The sequence below is a fragment of the Eretmochelys imbricata genome, chromosome 27 (genome assembly GCF_965152235.1).
Source record: "Eretmochelys imbricata isolate rEreImb1 chromosome 27, rEreImb1.hap1, whole genome shotgun sequence".
In the NCBI taxonomy this organism is placed as follows: Eukaryota; Metazoa; Chordata; order Testudines; family Cheloniidae; genus Eretmochelys; species Eretmochelys imbricata.
The window spans coordinates 12,041,283-12,057,976 of NC_135598.1; the positions used below are offsets into that span (position 1 = coordinate 12,041,283).

A 16,694-nucleotide genomic window follows, 5' to 3' on the forward strand; every position below is an offset into this window, starting at 1 on the left:
ACCCATTCCCAGCACCTGGCAAACAGTGGCTAGGGACACCATCCCTGCCCATGCTGGCTAATAGCCATTGATGGACCTATCCCCCATGAACTTATCTAGTTCTTTTTTGAACCCTGTTATGGTCTTGGCCTTCACAGCATCCTCTGGCAAGGAGTTCCACACAACCTGAAGCCGACAGCTTTCAAAGTTGGGCCTCTGACCATCAGGCTCCTAACTTTATATTTAAGCCCCTACATCAAATGAAAATGCGGGGAGGGGCTATGTATGGGGGGAGGAGCCTTCCTTTTAGGCACCCACCTACACGTTTGGGGGGGGGGGGGGGCTACTAACCGGGCCAGGAGGTGGTTGGACAGATAATTGCGCCAGGGTGACGTGAGCCAGGCGCAATCCCCCCCAGCACAAGCCTCCGCTGTTGGGAGGCGTTTGATGAAACCCTCCTGGGGCCTTGGCAGCTCCTCGCTGGGGTTGTGGGCAGCCCTTTCCCGGAGGCAGCACGAGAGGCACCCGAAGGGAAGCTTCCCCCAGCGAGGCTCGCTCCGTTCGCAGCCTGGAGCCCAGAGGCAGTGGCTCAGCTGCAGCGGGCGGGGGGGGGGTCCACACTGCAAAAGGGGTGCAGCGGAGGGGGTCCACACTGCAAAAGCGGTGCAGCGGCGGGGGGGGTCCACACTGCAAAAGCGGTGCAGCGGCGGGGGGGGGTCCACACTGCAAAAGGGGTGCAGCGGGGGAGGTCCACACTGCAAAAGCGGTGCAGCGGCGGGGGGGGGGGGGTCCACACTGCAAAAGCGGTGCAGCGGCGGGGGGGGTCCACACTGCAAAAGGGGTTCAGCAGGGGGGTCCACACTGCACAAGGGGTGCAGCGGAGCGGGGGGAGCTTCCAAGCCTGCGCCCTTGCACCAGGCTGGCTGCACTGCAGGCCACATTGCACTGCAGGGCTGGGGAACCCGCCGTGCGCGGGGGTGGAACCTTCCGCAGCTCGCCCAGCGCCCCGGCGGCCGCAAACCGGCCCGGCACCGCCTGCGCCTTCCGGCGGGGCGGGGCTGGGCCGGGCCGCGGGGCAGGGCCCGGGAAGGTGACCCGGCGGCCGGCTGCGCGCCCCGGCTCAGCCAGCATGCCGGCGCTGCAGAGCCCGGCCGCTCTTGCGACACTGGTGAGCGGAGCCTGCGCGAGGGCGGCGGGCTGCTGGGTAAGCGCACGGGGCAGGGGCCAGGGCAGGGCTGCCGGTGGATCTTGGGGTGGGGGGCGGGGAAAGAGGGGAACCCCCCCAATTAGCCCCCTCACTCCCCTCCTTTTCGGGTATTTCCAGGGGGCTCTCCATGGGCCAGAGGGTTGGGTTCTAGCCTAGATGGAAATGTGTGTGTGCATCAGCCTGGCAAAACAACCCCCCCTTGACCGCCCTTCACCTATCACTGGGGATTATTTGATTAATGAGGTTTACTAGGCTAGCGCCCAGGGACCCCCCCTCCCCCGAGACCCCTCCATGGTACTGTGCGGGGTGCAAACACACCCCAAACTTCGGTTCACCACTCCCGGGTTGCTCAGGGGTGTGAACAGTTCACACCCCTGAGGCCTGGGCTATGCGACAAGGGGAGGGTGACGTAAGTCGCCCCGGCCTCGGCCTATCTGTGCGGGCGTCTACGCTCCGATTTCTTTCCGGCCAGCCCGCGGGCCCTGTTACGGCGACGCAGTTAAAAAACAAACAAACCACCACCTCCCCAAACGGCGCGGTCAGCCTCCCGAGGGCGAGGGAGACCCAGAGTGAATACTGCATGACCTGTGTCAACCCCAGCCGTCCTCCAGCCGCTGTCCCAAATGCCCCGTTCCCTGGGACAGCGAGCGGCGTGGTTAAGACGACCTAAGCCCCGGGGAAGTCACCTCCTTCCACCGACCCAGGGGATGGATTTACTACAGGGATAGTAAATAGCTGTAGCAAGTAACAGCAGCGCTCGGAGGGTAGACGTACGCTCAGGGAGCTGCGGGTGTGATTCCCGAGGAGCAGCTAGTGGGCTAAAAACAGAGCGTAGCCCCAGAGGCCTGAGCTGCAGGAGGGGCTATACAGCATATCGAACCGGTCCCTACTTGGTGCGGCTAGCGGCCTCTCCCACCCCTCGCGCCATTGCAGCTACACTCTGTCGTGCACTAGCTCCATCCCAGCTAGCGTGGGGACGTCCCCTCGAGCTGGGGATTTATGCATCCAATCCAGCTTGAAGCATAGACATCTCTTACATGAAAAAAGCTAGACAAAGGGTGGGAGAAAAGGCTGGAGCTCTCTTTACCATGGTGATGGAGGGAGGGGATTAACTGTGTTTTGCTTGCCTGTTAAAACAAAAACATACCCCCTTCCCCCCCCAAAAGAGCACTCTCCGAGAGCAAACGGAGGAGTAAAATATTGGCCCATATAGAAACTGATGATAAACTTACTGTGATATAATATCTAGCTCTTTGTATCTGTATTGCTCAAAGCACTTGACAAAGGAGGGCAGTGTCTTTATCCCTATTTTACAGATGGGGAAACTGAGGCATGGGGCAGTGAAATGACTTGCCCAAGGTCACATAGCAGGCCAGTGGCAGAGCCAAGAGTACAACCCCAATCTCCTATCCACCAGGTCACACTGCTCTGAAGGGAGATCAGCTTTTCTCTAGGGGTGGGGTTTTCATAAGCCCCAAAGGCCTCAATCTTGCAAACACTGATGCCTATGTAATGACTTACGAGCACAAGATCGATTCACTGTCAGTGGGATTTGTGGTGCTAAGGTTATTTGAAACATTGAAAAATCTCTGTCTATGATATATAACACGTATGTATGTGGTAGTCTGGTGTTTATTGTATGTGATATGTAAAAAGAAAAGGAGTACTTGTGGCACCTTAGAGACGAACCAATTTATTTGAGCATAAGCTTTCGTGAGCTACAGCTCACTTCATCGGATGCATTCAGTGGAAAGTGTAGAAGATATTTTTATATACACACAGAGACCATGAAACAATACCTCCTCCCACCCCACTCTCCTGCTGGTAATAGCTTATCTAAAGTGATCACTCTCACTTTAGATAAGCTATTACCAGCAGGAGAGTGGGGTGGGAGGAGGTATTTTTTCATGCTTTGTGTGTATATAAAAATATCTTCTACACTTTCCACAGTATGCATCCGATGAAGTGAGCTGTAGCTCACGAAAGCTCACGCTCAAATAAATTGGTTCGTCTCTAAGGTGCCACAAGTCCTCCTTTTTTTTTTGCGAATACAGACTAACACGGCTGTTACTCTGAAATATGTGATATGTGTGTATGGTATAGACTGCTTTGGTGTTTGTTGTTTATACTCCTTTATATTTAAAACAACAACACATAATTTTAAAAAGCTATCTCTACAAAAAATCAGACAACCCTCAACCTTCCAATTCATTTATTTGGTTATTCTTTAAATCCGATGATTTTTGAATGCATAGCAACACCAAGGATCTGATCCCTTTGTCACCCTGGCTTGCGTAGTCCTTTGCACCCGTGTCGAGTGGGTATACCACGTGAGCAGAGCAGGGCAGTGGGGAAATCAAGCTGTGCAATGGGGTTATATGGGGACTGGTGGTGGGCTTATAAATTCAGTGATTATTTTTGTGAATGTATTTTGTGCATAGAGGCCCCCACAAAGGTCAAGGCCCCATTGTGCTGGGCGCTGCCCAGACACAGGGTGAGAGGGAGTCCCAGCCTCAATGAGCATTGAAATAGACTAGACGCAGAAGGGATGGGAGGGAAAGAGGCACAGAAAGGCAGAGCTGAGACTAGAACCCAGGTCCCCTGAGCTTTAATCCAGTCTCCAGCCCACTGGACTGGTCTGTTTTCTGGCTGGTGAGAGATCAAAATTTAAAGAAGAGACAATAATAAGTTGAGAGGACTCAAAAGTGCTTCTCTGCTGAGGCAAATGTGATCTCTTAATCCAGCCTGGAGTGTGTTTTCCAGCCTGGAGTGTGGGAAAAGGAGTTTATTACTTTCCAGAAGCTCAGGCTAATAAACCTCCTTCCGAAGCCGTTAGGGCTTCAGGCATCATAAAACTGCTAATGTCACTGGCAGTAAAATATGTATATTTTAAATCCGCAGGATGTCTTGACATAAGAAAACATTTTGCTATGGCATCTCCCACCGATAACAGAAAAACCCTGTTAATCTCTCTCTGTGGAAACATAGACAGTAATATTACAGTAAACTCAGCTGCGACTGGGGCCTCGGGGTGCTAGGTGCTGTACGGACACAGCGCAAGAGACATTCCCTGCCCCAAAGAACTTCTAGTCTAAATAGACAAGACAAAGGGTAGGAGGGGAAACAAGCACAGAAGAGCCAGAAGTAGAACTCAACTCTCCTGATTCCCAGTCCAGTGCCCTATCCAGTAGACCAGCTACCCCCTGTTGTTATGCTCCTTGCTTAGATTTTTAGTTTGACCCAGTCCTCGGGTATTACGCACAATGAGCTCTTATAAAAACAAGATTTCCCGGCTGAGTTGAACCTAATAGGACAGATCCTTTACAGCAGATCTCTGTACCTGACCATACCTCCCTCTCCACAGGTAAGGAGTTCTTCAGGTACCTCTTCGCCCCCTTCCCGGCCAGCAATTGCAGCCAAACACCCATACCAAGTGGACTTGAAGGCAGGAAAGCTTTATGCTTGGTGCGCCTGTGGCCACAGCAAGAAACAGGTAACTTCCAAAATCGTTGTGGTTTATCCTTCATGTCCGCACTCCCCGAGCTTCTTAGCAATTCACCCAGCTCAGAAGCATTTTTCATTGGCCTACATGACCTCCTTTGGCATTCCTGCAAAACTCTGAAGGCTATGGGAAAGTCCAGGGTCTTGCTTCCAATACCAGCTAAACTGGGAGGAGTGGTAGATACGCTGGAGGGGAGGGATAGGATACAGAAGGACCTAGACAAATTGGAGGATTGGGCCAAAAGAAATCTGATGAGGTTCAACAAGGACAAGTGCAGAGTCCTGCACTTAGGACGGAAGAATCCAATGCACTGCTACAGACTAGGGACTGAATGGCTCGGCAGCAGTTCTGCAGAGAAGGACCTAGGGGTTACAGTGGACGAGAAGCTGGATATGAGTCAACAGTGTGCCCTTGTTGCCAAGAAGGCCAATGGCATTTTGGGGTGTATAAGTAGGGGCATTGCCAGCAGATCGAGGGACGTGATCGTTCCCCTCTATTCAACATTGGTGAGGACTCGTCTGGAGTACTGTGTCCAGTTTTGGGCCCCACACTATAAGAAGGATGTGGAAAAATTGGAAAGAGTCCAGTGGAAGGTAACAAAAATGATTAGGGGACTGGAACACATGACTTATGAGGAGAGGCTGAGGGAACTGGGATTGTTTAGTCTGCGGAAGAGAAGAATGAGGGGGGATTTGATAGCTGCTTTCAACTACCTGAAAGGGGGTTCCAAAGAGGATGGATCTAGACTATTCTCAGTGATAGCAGATGACAGGACAAGGAGTAATGGTCTCAAGTTGCAGTGGGGGAGATTTAGGTTGGATATTAGGAAAAACTTTTTCACTAGGAGGGTGGTGAAACACTGGAATGCGTTACCTAGGGAGGTGGTGGAATCCCCTTCCTTAGAAGTTTTTAAGGTCAGGCTTGACAAAGCCCTGGCTGGGATGATTTAGTTGGGGATTGGTCCTGTTCTGGGCAGGGGGGGTTGGACTAGATGGCCTCCAGAGGTCCCTTCCAACCCTGATATTCTATGACCAGCTGCTTCAGAGGAAGGAACAAGAAATACCTCCCCCTAGTGGACATGGTTGGGATAACCTAGTTGTCTCCCGAGCTCCTATCCGTTCTAATTGCCTTGTGCCATGAAGCTTAACATTATTATATTAAAATATATGTTTTAAATTATCTTTAAGTAACTGTCCCATGGTTGAAGCTGGTGGTAGATAAAGACAAGGTGTTCTCAGGAGCGGGCCCATGCCTCTGCAAGGCCCTTTTAATGGAAATATTTCAAAGCCTCAAATGCAGCCCCATTTTAGCCTGAGTTCTCCCAGCTGTGAGCTATGAATTGCCGAGGCACTGAGGCAGCTGGCTAGATCTCCTTTCTCTGCCCTTTTAAAGCCAGGCCTCTGTAGGAAACCAGGGTCTGTTTGCTGCTCTGATTTGGAGATTGCTGGGGTCCCAAATTCCAAGTGCACCCAGACATTGCGCTGAAAGGCAATGAGTGAAATACTTGATAATCAGCTAGGGAGAGGCAGCTTAACACCCACTGCTGGCCATACTGGGTCAAACCAATGGTCCATCTAGCCCAGTATCCTGTCTCTGGCAGTGGTTGGTACCAGACAGTTCAGAGGGAGTGAACAGAACAGAGCAATTTCGAGTGATCCATCCCCTGTTATCCAGCCCCAGCTTCTGATGTTTGGAGGTTTAGGGACACCCAGAGCATGGGGCTGCATCCCTGACCATCTTAGCTAATAGCCACTGATGGACCCATCCTCCAGGAACTCATCTAATTCTTTTTTGAACTCAGTTATACTTTTGGCCTTTACAATATCCCATGGCAACAAGTTCCACGGTTAACTGTGCGTTGTGTAAAAAAGTACTTCCTTTTGTTGTTTTTTAACCTGCTGCCTGTTAATTTCATTGGATGCCCCCCTAGTTCTTGTGTTATTTGGAGAGCTGAACAATACTTCCCTATTCGCTTTCCCCACACTAGTCATGATTTTAGAGACCTCTAGCATATCCCCCCTTAGTCGTCTCTTTTCTAAGCTGAAAGGTCCCAGTCTTTTAAATCTCTCCTCATACGGCATCTGTTCCATCCCCCTCATCATCTTTGTTGCCCTCCTCTGCACCTTCTCCAATTCCAATTTCTCATTTTTTTGAGATGACCAGAACTGTGCACTGCATTCAAGATGTGGGCATACCATGGATTTACATAGTGACATCATGATATTTTCTGTTTTATGATCTATCCCTTTCCTAATGGTTCCTAACATTCTGGTCGCTTTTTTGACAGCTGCCGCACCCTGAGCGGATGTTTTCAGGGAACGATCCACCATGACTCCAAAATCTCTTTCTTGAGTGGTAAAACAGCTAATTTAGATCCCATCATTGTGTGTGTGTGTAGTTGGGATTATTTTTTTCCAAGGTACTTTGCTTGGGAGTGTTCTCATTCTTTATGTGGTACTAGCCCCTAATGGCCCCAGTCAGGCTCATTGTGTGTTGATACCATGCAACCCTTCTCATCAAGTGCAGTAAGTTAAAATCTAGAGAGTTATAACTGCATTTAAGTTTATTCTTTTCTGTTCCCCTCTGCCTGTGAATACTCATGTTGCTGTTTACAAGCAGACAGCAACCAAAAATGGAAGTCTCCTCTCAACTATCCCATTCTCCCTCTGGACATTACATTTCCTAATAGGTACATCGATCTCCCTGTCCTCCTGTGTCAGCTGGTATCTCCCACTCGGAGAAATACCTGTTCTGTAGGGGGACTGAAGAGGTTTCAGCTATAGCGTTTCCTTTAAATCCTGCAATAATGGAAGAGTCAATCAGGTTTATTATTATGCAGAAGCAGGACGCCTGATTTGGCAGATAACTGGAGTATGATGTGCAACACATATGGAGCCTAAATACTTTATTGATCAGGTGTATTACAGTAGCACCAAGAAGCCCCAGTCACAAACCAGGACACCATGGTGCTAGGCGCTGTACAAACAGAACATAAAGACAGTCCCTGCCCAAAAGAGCTGACAGTCTGTCTGAGACAAGAGGGGTTAAAAGAGGTTTGACCCATTCGCAACATTATGTCAGGCTGTGAGGGAAATGCGTCCCATTTAATGATCACCCCTGGTACAAGCTAGGAGCCAGTGCAAAATCCAGCAGGTGAAATTAACGTCATGACGTGTTGTGAGCTGCCTTGTCACCGATCATCCTGCTCTCTGTATACTGTGGGGGGCCTAAAAAGCTGACCTTTCCTCGGCTATCTTTTGGTGATCTCTGCTGGTGTGGGGGAAGGAAAGCAGAGGAGAAAATGGGGAGGCTAGTATTAATTCCCCTCTTGCTTGGAAATGCAAACAGATCTTTACCCAATATGGGGCAGACTGGGTCTCCAGCTCCTCCTAGGAGGAAGGATGAACCTGTGGTTTGGGCACTTATCTGAGATGCAGGAGACCTGGCTTCAATTCTTTCCCCTGCCTCAGATTTCCTGTATGGCCTTGAGCATGTCACTTAGTCTATCTGTGCCTCAGTTTCCCCATCTGTATTCCGCCCTCCAGGGGCTGAAAGATAAATAAAGATTATGAGGCGCTCAGATAGAATGGTGATGGGGGACCAGATAAATACCTGAGCTAGATGGAGCTAATGCAGCTCCGTGAAACAGTCTCTCCTTCCCAGCAGCCCTGGCACACCCCTCTTGGCATGGTGGTGCCAAGTAAAACCACTGCTTTGTTTCTTTTGCTCTACAGCCTTTCTGTGATGGATCCCATAAAACTGCAACCCCAGATCTCTCTCCCCTGAGGTTCCGGCTGGATGAGGCCAAGAGCGCCTGGCTGTGTGGGTGCAAACACACCAAATCCCCTCCTTACTGCGATGGCACCCACAAGGAGGAGTTCGTTCAGAAAGCAAAGCTCCCTGGGCAGCCTTGATGGGGGGCTTCCTATCCTGACACCAGCGGGGGGACCTTGCAGCTTGTTTCGAGGGGTGGGGGGCTGCAGGAATGGGAAGATGTTCAGGCTTTCAGTGTTTTCCGGTGTATTGGATCAAGTTGTCCGAACAGCTCCAGGTTCCATTCTTATTTCCCTGTACATGAAGTTCTGTACAGACCAGGCCAATCAAACACATGGGCACCAGGCTGGTGGCTTCTTCCAGCTGCCGAGAAGGATCAAATAAAAGCGACAAGGCCTTTTTCACGTTGCTGGCACAAAGAGAAAGATGGGTTTGGTCTGCATTGTTGCATCTCGGTGTTATAAAATAAATCCCAGCATTACAAGAACAGAGCCGACTGGGTGGCTAATAAATAGGTTCTCTGCAAAGAAACTTCTAGCCCATGGGAGCAAATGGGATCCCAATGCACAAATGTTGTAGGAGGAAAACTGCATGTCATGATCTATCGCCGGTTCCTCTGGGCTGTCCCCGCCACCTTTGTAAACCATAAAAAAATGAGGAACTTTGTTGGCTGCAGATTAGAAAGCCTGCCGCTCATATCAGCCCAGCTGTTCCCGTTTGCCTTGTCCCCAGCCTGATTGTAGCTGGAGCCTGTTTCTTGGGTGACTTTGTTTTCAGTTCAGGCTGGAGATTTCCCACCGCCCCGACCTCAGTTGAATTATTCCTCGGTGAGCTGACACTTGATGACTCGTGGAAGTAAAGTGAAGCACATACCCAAGTGGTTGCAGGATCAGGGCCCAGTTGTTTAAGTTAAAGGTGGCCTGCAAAGGGGAAAATAGGCTTGTTGTGGTTTTTCTTCTTTATGATCGATAAAAAGAACCTGAAGAATTGGGAGGTTTGGGCTTTGAAAAGCTGGGGGGGGGGGTCTTCTCTGCTTGCCTCTTTCCTCAGGGATGTCAAGTTTTGTGTAGTTCTCTGTTTCTGGTGGAGGAGTCCCTGGAGGACTCAAAGCTGCAGATTGAAAATTTTCTCAGCCCTCCAACAGAAGGAGTGTCAAAGCCTTTCAAAGAGATTTTATTTGTGAACTCCTTTTCACTCAAAACTTCGAAAACCCCACCGTTTTAAGCAGTTGAAATGAAAACCATCATGACTTCCCTTCTGAATGAAACGTGTCACTTCCTTGCTGTCTGCCGTAAACCTCCAAGTTCAAGTTTTCCATAGACTCTCCCAGAAAAGACAAGATCTGAATTTCTAAGGCCTTGTCTACACACGCCCAAGTTGTATCAGTTTAACTATATGGGTGGATCCATTTATACTGGTATAAAGGTGCATATATTGGGATAACTATTCGCATATGGGTTGGGGAATAAGTTATACTTGTGCAAGGCACTTTTGTATACCAGTGTAACTGCTAGGGATTGTATTGGTGTAACTTTAACGGTTAAACAAAATCACACCCTTCAGTGTATCTAGTTATACAGGTGCAAAATCTGTGCGTAGCCGAGGCCTTAATATATAAAAAAACAAGCAGAAGAAAAAGTAGCAAAAAAGCAACTTTTCAGGCCTTCTTAACTCATAATCAAGAAGCAAAAAACCACATTTCTTTTTCTTTCCAGGTCTTTTTTTAACAGTCAGGTTGCTCTTTCCTCTCCTGTCTTTGTTCTCACAAAGGGTTTCTTACAAGGCAGTTTTTTAACACGATGGGGAGACCTGTAACTGACAAACCGCAACGTTTTTGTTGACCTCTGTTTAGACGACAGGTAAAATTTTCAAAAATGCCTACGTCATTGGAATTCAGTGGGACTTAGGTGCAGACCGTCAAAGGTATTTAGGCACCTACCTCCCATTGAGATCAGTGGGAGTTAGGCATTTAAACACCTTTGGAGAATCTGGCCCTTAAGTGCCTTATTGCTGATCTACACAGAAAGTTGTACCAGTTTGACAAAAGGTATGATTTAAACTAGTGCTGTTTTGTCTGTGGAACAAACTGGTTTATGTTGCTTTAGCTTGTGCATTCTTAAAACGTGATGAGAGTGTCCACACACCAAATTGCATCGGTTTCATTAGAGCAGTATAAAAGTTAAACCGATGCGGCTTGTGTGTCTGTGTGTGTGGACGAGGGCTAAGTCCCTGAGGCGCTTTTAAACCTTTAACCCTGCAAGCCTGGTTCTCTGCTACACCCTCATTCACACCAGTGCAAAACAAGCGATCCTAGTGACATGGTTGGAAACCAGATCAGAATGGCCATGTTTTACACTGGCTTTATACTAGTGTGAATGATGGTATGAATCGCCAGGGCCATGGAAAATTAGACCCTTCTTAATTAGCCAAACATTCAGAATGGAAGATGTGCTCGGTACATCTGAATGGCATGGTTTTCTATGAGTCTGTTTATCTGGAAACCAGAGGAAGTTATTTCTGCCAGTGCACAAGGGCAATTGCTCCTGTAACAGACTGCCATTCCGGGGGAGTTCTTTGCACAAACCCCAGAGACTTTGAGATGCTGCCATAATAATAAACCAAACCCAGTTGTCATGCAGAGACGCGACTTGTTCTTGTACCATAGCATCAGCCCTAACAACTCAGTGGTCGGGGCTTCAGGAGATTGCAAGGGACCCCTCTTTCTCTTGAATGGTTGTTTTGATTATGAAATGGTTAATAAAATATTAAGATCCAGCTAGATGGCTCTGTGTCTTTCATTTAAAAAAAAAATCCCAGCCCCTGGGGGTTCCCCCTCCCAGCCCTACTCTGGTGGGGTCTGGTTGGGGGAAGGGAGGAGCCTGCTTTTAAAGTTAGCAATGCAAAGAGGGTTTGGCAAAGTTATCTTCCCACGGGAGGCTGTGCACTACACCAGAGGAAGAAACATCTGTGCTTGTCTGTGGATCAGTTTCTCCAGCTTGTTGCCTCTCCTAATAACTCCTCCACCTGTTGGTAGATAATAGGCACAAATGAAGCAAATCACCTGGCTAGGTCATTAGTGGGGATCGGCCCCTAAATCTCTGGATTTAAAACCATCAACTGCTACTCTTTGAGCTAAACAAACAAATCCATTAGCCTGGAGTCAGTATCAGACTCATGGACCCCCTACCTGGTCCAGCCAGTAGAAGGAGACATAGATCCACACTGGGTTAACGTTCTAGGTTGAGCCATCCATCAAGAGAAGCTTCCTGCCTTATCTTGGTGTCAGTCCAGAGTGACTTCGTTTGAGCTGACACAGGTAGAAACAGATCAGAATCTGCTCCGTTCTACTGTGATCACTCCCTGGTTGCTTTACCTTCAGCTAAAGGCAGCTGGTTGCTTTTTCTTCCCCCTGTCCCTGTAAAACCAGATTTTCTCTCCAGAAATAAGTTGCAATACTGTGGGGAGGAAAGAACCAGCTTTAAACAAAAAAAGACCTCAAAGAGGAGAGCAAGTGAACCTGGAAGGTGGGTTTGGTTTGGGGCTAGTGAAGTGTGTCTTTGAACGAAGACTTAATTAGCATCACAGAGCTGTCAGGACCCTGAACAGAAGCCAGCTGACGTTTCGAAGGGGGATTTTAGGAGTGGCGCGGAATATACACACACGCTTCACCCAGCCAGGCGATTCCGCCCCATACGCACACCAGCTGGTGCCAGGCGGGGAGAAAAAATCCAGCCCAGCGAGGAAAGGGAGCGAAAAACTCAAGCCCTTCACCGAGCGGGCTGGGGCTGGCTTTTCCTTCCCAGCTTTGCTCGCCTCTCCTGCCAGGCGGCGTGGGAATTACTAGCGTTAAGTAATGATAAAGCCGGGCTGCCCGAGTGGGGCAGCCGAGGAGGGCTGCCGGGGTGGAGGGGTTGTTGGTGCAGTCGTTTGGATTGCTTTCCAGAAGGACCCAGCCTCCGGAGCTCATCTGAAATGCAGAGCCGCGGGGCGGTCTTGCCAGCTGACAGGTTCCCTTCCAGGGCAGACGGAGCCAGGAGTCTCCGGAGGGCTTTCCAGCGCCCCCGGCTATGATCCCACGGCCAGACGTTACCGCAGCCGGGAGAAACCTGGAGCTTTGAAGAAAACAGCCTCAATTTTGGCTTCATTAAAAAAAAAAAACCAAAAATGCCCCCATGTGGGAATAATGAAATCCCACCTGAAGACAGTGGGGTGCCCGGGTAATTTGCCTCTTGTTTCTGCCCTGGGTTCTCTCGAAACTGGGACTCCGGTTTTGTTTTTTAAATTAAAAAAAATGTTTATTTTGCTTCCCCCCCACCCCCCAAAGGCTTCGTGGTTGGGACAGAACCCAGACCTGCCTAACACAGACATTGCCGAAGCGAATAGATAAACCAACTTCCCATCCGCCCCTAAAGTTTTGAGTTTCAATAGCTGCTAGGCCAGAAAGAAAAAGAAATCAAGTTCTCCCTACACCGGGAATTGCTCGAATCAGAGAAGATCAGGGCTGGAAGGGACCTCAGGAGGTCATCTAGTCCAAGCCCCTGCTCAAAGCAGGACCGATCCCCAATTAAATCATCCCAGCCAGGGCTTTGTCAAGCCTGACCTTAAAAACTTCTAAGGAAGGAGATTCCACCACCTCCCTAGGTAACCCATTCCAGCGCTTCACGACCCTCCTGGTGAAAAAGTTTTCCCTAATATCCAACCTAAACCTCCCCCACTGCAACTTGAGACCATTGCTCCTCGCTCCCCTCTGGGCCCCCTAACAAGTGGGGTCCCTTGAAGAAGCCCGGGCTTTCTCTGAGCTTGTCTCCAGTGTCTAGACACCTATCTACCTGTCAGCTCCCCAGAAGGCTGTTTCTGCCGCCAAGAGCGGTTGGTGGTTTGTGTCTCGAAGCGGTTCCACCCCTCTAGACAGTTTCCACTGGACAGCAGCTAACCCCGCACTCAGGTATTGTGTCTATACGGGGGGGCGGATTTAAATGTGTACCTGAAATTAACAAGCAGCTCACGTGGGAGGCAATCCATGAGTTGTCTGAAAGAAAAATAGGTGGGAGAAGGGAAGGGGGGGAAGCCAAGACCCCACTCTAAACCTTGCCTGGCTCTGTTGCTGGGGAAGAGGGCTAACACACCAAAGCATCGACTCCTTGACCAAATCGATTCACTTTCGGGTTTTCCCTTTGTGGGTGGGGTTTAAGGGAACAGGGCGAGACGGGAAAACGGGAAGAGGAGAAAAGAATAGATTGCCCCCCCCCAATAAAATATTTCCAGACACTGTGTTCCGTGCATTATGCGGGGAATAAATCGCAGAACCAGGCTGTGAGCTGGGACATGTATAGACCTGCCCGGGGAAATGCTCTAAACGCCATTGTGATGACATTAACCACGAGTTATTGCTGAGGGTGACTTGTTTCAAACTTTTGGGTCTGGAATTCTGCTCCCATTTGCACCAGTGAAAATCCAGCGTGAATCGATCCCCACTCGCTTTCGTGGGGCTGCTCGTGATTTACCCAGCTGTGTAGTCTCTAGTTAACACGTGTGTGCCTCCCATCTGCACAAAGCGTCTCCTCCCTGACCGGACAAGCTAGCTGAGGGGGTGGATCCAGCTCTGTCCAGGTTCCTTCACGCCGCAGCTCTGATTCTTGCAAGCTTTGGGTTTGTCAGGTAAGCGAGTCTGCGTGCCTCCCTTCTTTACAACTCCCCTTTTCTGCTAGCCTCTCCCCTTCCTGGGCTTCTAACCAACAACCTTCCCTGAATCCACTAACCCACCATCTTGCCACTTCTCTAAGCCAAACCTTCACTTATCCAGCAGTTTCAATCCAAACTTTTCAGAGGGTGAAGATTTTTGGCTCTCCCCTTGTTAAGTATTTTTGAAGCATGTGTTGTTATTAACTATTGACAATTTTTATTTTTAATATAATGTTTTGACATGTTAAGATCTAGCATTGTTAATTTCATGTCCAGAACTTTTAAATAATAATATTGTGGGGCAGGGAAAGTTTCCATATTCCTCTCAGAGCTGGGCTGCAGGTTGATCTGGTAATCAGCAAGTCTAGTTTCTAACTCAGATCTGTTACATTCCCAGACCAGTGGCTACAGAAGAAACTTTGTTCCCTCTGAAACCCTCACTGATAACAACATAAAGTCTGCTCACCGATTCATCTCTGCCTTTAAAATACTATTTTTAAAAAAATCTCCTTCCTTTATTCATAGATTCTAAGCCAGAAGCGATGACTGTGATCATTGTCTGACCCCCTGTATAGAGAACCCTCCCCCCCCCCCGCAAAAAAACAAAAAACAAAAACAAAAACAATTCCCAGAGCGGATCGTCTAGGAAAAAATATCCAATTTTGATTTAGAAATTGTCAGTGATGGAGAATACACCACGACACTTGAGAAATTGTCCCACTGGTTAATTACTCTCACTGTTAAAAATGTATGCCTTATTTCCGGTCTGAATGTGTCTAGTTTCAACTTCCAGCCCTTGGATTGTGTTAGACCTTTCTCTGCTAGACTGAAGAGCCCACTGTTAAATATTCTATTGGGGTATCTTTTCCAGACATCCCCTGATTGCAGCCTCGGTTATCTCCCACAAAACCTGGCTTCACCTCATTGTACATCACATAACAAAAAATGGTGCCTTAGGGCCAAGTTTATCACGTATTTAGGTGCCTACAGATGGATATAGGCAGGGGTGCTGGAATAATTTTTATAGTGGGGGTGCTGAGAGCCATTGAACCAAACTGTGAACCTTGTATATGATGGAAACCACTTCAAGCCAGGGGTGTGACAGCACCCCTAGTGTAACACCAACAGACCCCCGTTGTCGGCAGGCAGGAGCGAACCTGGGGCCTCCGGAGCTTAATGCATGAGCTAAAAGCCAACTGGTTGTTAGCCAAGGCTGTAGAACAAACTCATTAATATCTGCTTTCAGAGTAACAGCCGTGTTAGTCTGTATTTTCAAAAAGAAAAGGAATATCTGCGGCACCTTAGCGACTAACCAATTTATTTGAGCATAAGCTTTTGTGAGCTACAGCTCACTTCATCTCTTTCTCATGTCTCGGTGCCACTAGGTGGGACAGAACACCACACCCAGGAGGTGTGTGCATTACACTAGCACCTGTGGATATAGGGGCATAGGCCCAGATCCAGAACGGTAGTTAGACACCTAAATACCTTTGGTCTCTACAAGGATTTTCAAATATGCTTAGATGCCTCCCTGGCAGTGTTAGGGAGCTGGCAATGCACCTAATAGAGATCTGCTCTAAAGAAAAGATATAATCTCCTCTCCCTGGCTGCGTTAATAGGTGCTAACAACCTGAGACAGGCCGAGATTTTAACGGTGTTGATTTCTGGGCCACCCAGCACTTCATTCCTAAGTGTTCTCATCAAGGATAACCCATCCCAAAAATCAGTCCTCATTACCCAACAGAGGGATTTGCTTTTTGACTAAAGCTTTTTTCCCAGCTAATGCTCATTTACACAGGGGAGGGACTGGATTCTAAAAGCAATGTAGGTGACTTGGTTGCTGAAAGTTCCCTCAAGTTGATGGTATATTCTCTGTATGGACCTTCTTTTCTCTCCCCACCCAGTTCTCCTGTTGGACACTGGATGCTATTGAATGGCTTAGCCTGCCTCCGACATTAAGTGAAATCTAGAAGGACTATTACAGGGAATTTAACACTAATGAGCATTCTTTGGGTGGTTGGCCAACACTACTCATCAATTTAAAGTCCTTTCAGTGACTGCAAAGCTCTGATTACATCAGGGCTTTCACGGCGGAAACACACACAGACACACTGAATCTGAAATCCTGCTCCTGATTTCCAAGACCCACCAACACTGCTGATGGTGGCTTCCAATAAAGAAGCTCCTGATGTGGAATCAGATTTGCCAGGGGCTCCGGCCCAGGTCGGAGGTCAAAGGTATTTAGGAGCCCAACTCCCATTGATTTCAATGAGAGTTAGGCACCTAAATACTGTTGCCCCTTTTTGACCGGAGCTGCTAGTTTGATTTGAAGGCTCTGGTGGGGATGTTCCAGCTGGAAATAGAAATTGATGGAGTCTGATAGCATCAAAGAAAATCTCTCTTTTGCCTACAAGGAATGAGTAAAGTCCTGCTTCTCTGAATGCAGGAGGAACCAGGAACAAAAGGAGTGGCGTCTTGGCTCACAGGCTCAAGTTTCTTTAGCCAACAGACCCAAAGTTCTCATACTAGCTTTTCCCAGGGTCACGTCTA

General features: G+C 48.7%; 1 protein-coding gene across 1 annotated transcript; it reads left to right on the forward strand.

Annotated features, from left to right (window-relative positions):
• Positions 1 to 1,043: 1,043 nt before the first annotated feature.
• CISD3 (CDGSH iron sulfur domain 3) lies at positions 1,044 to 11,237 on the forward strand. The gene is made up of 3 exons (XM_077806409.1): positions 1,044 to 1,183; positions 4,551 to 4,679; positions 8,423 to 11,237. Exons 1-3 carry the CDS (start codon positions 1,109 to 1,111, stop codon positions 8,600 to 8,602), a joined length of 384 nt encoding a protein of 127 aa, XP_077662535.1. The 5' UTR covers positions 1,044 to 1,108; the 3' UTR covers positions 8,603 to 11,237.
• Positions 11,238 to 16,694: the final 5,457 nt, after the last annotated feature.

Coding starts and splice junctions, on each gene's coding strand:
- CISD3 (XM_077806409.1), top strand. CDS start 1,109: ATGCCGGCGCTGCAGAGCCCGGCCGCTCTTGCGACACTGGTGAGCGGA. Junction 1,184..4,550: donor CGAGGGCGGCGGGCTGCTGG/GTAAGCGCACGG, acceptor CCCTCTCCACAG/GTAAGGAGTTCTTCAGGTAC. Junction 4,680..8,422: donor GTGGCCACAGCAAGAAACAG/GTAACTTCCAAA, acceptor TTTGCTCTACAG/CCTTTCTGTGATGGATCCCA.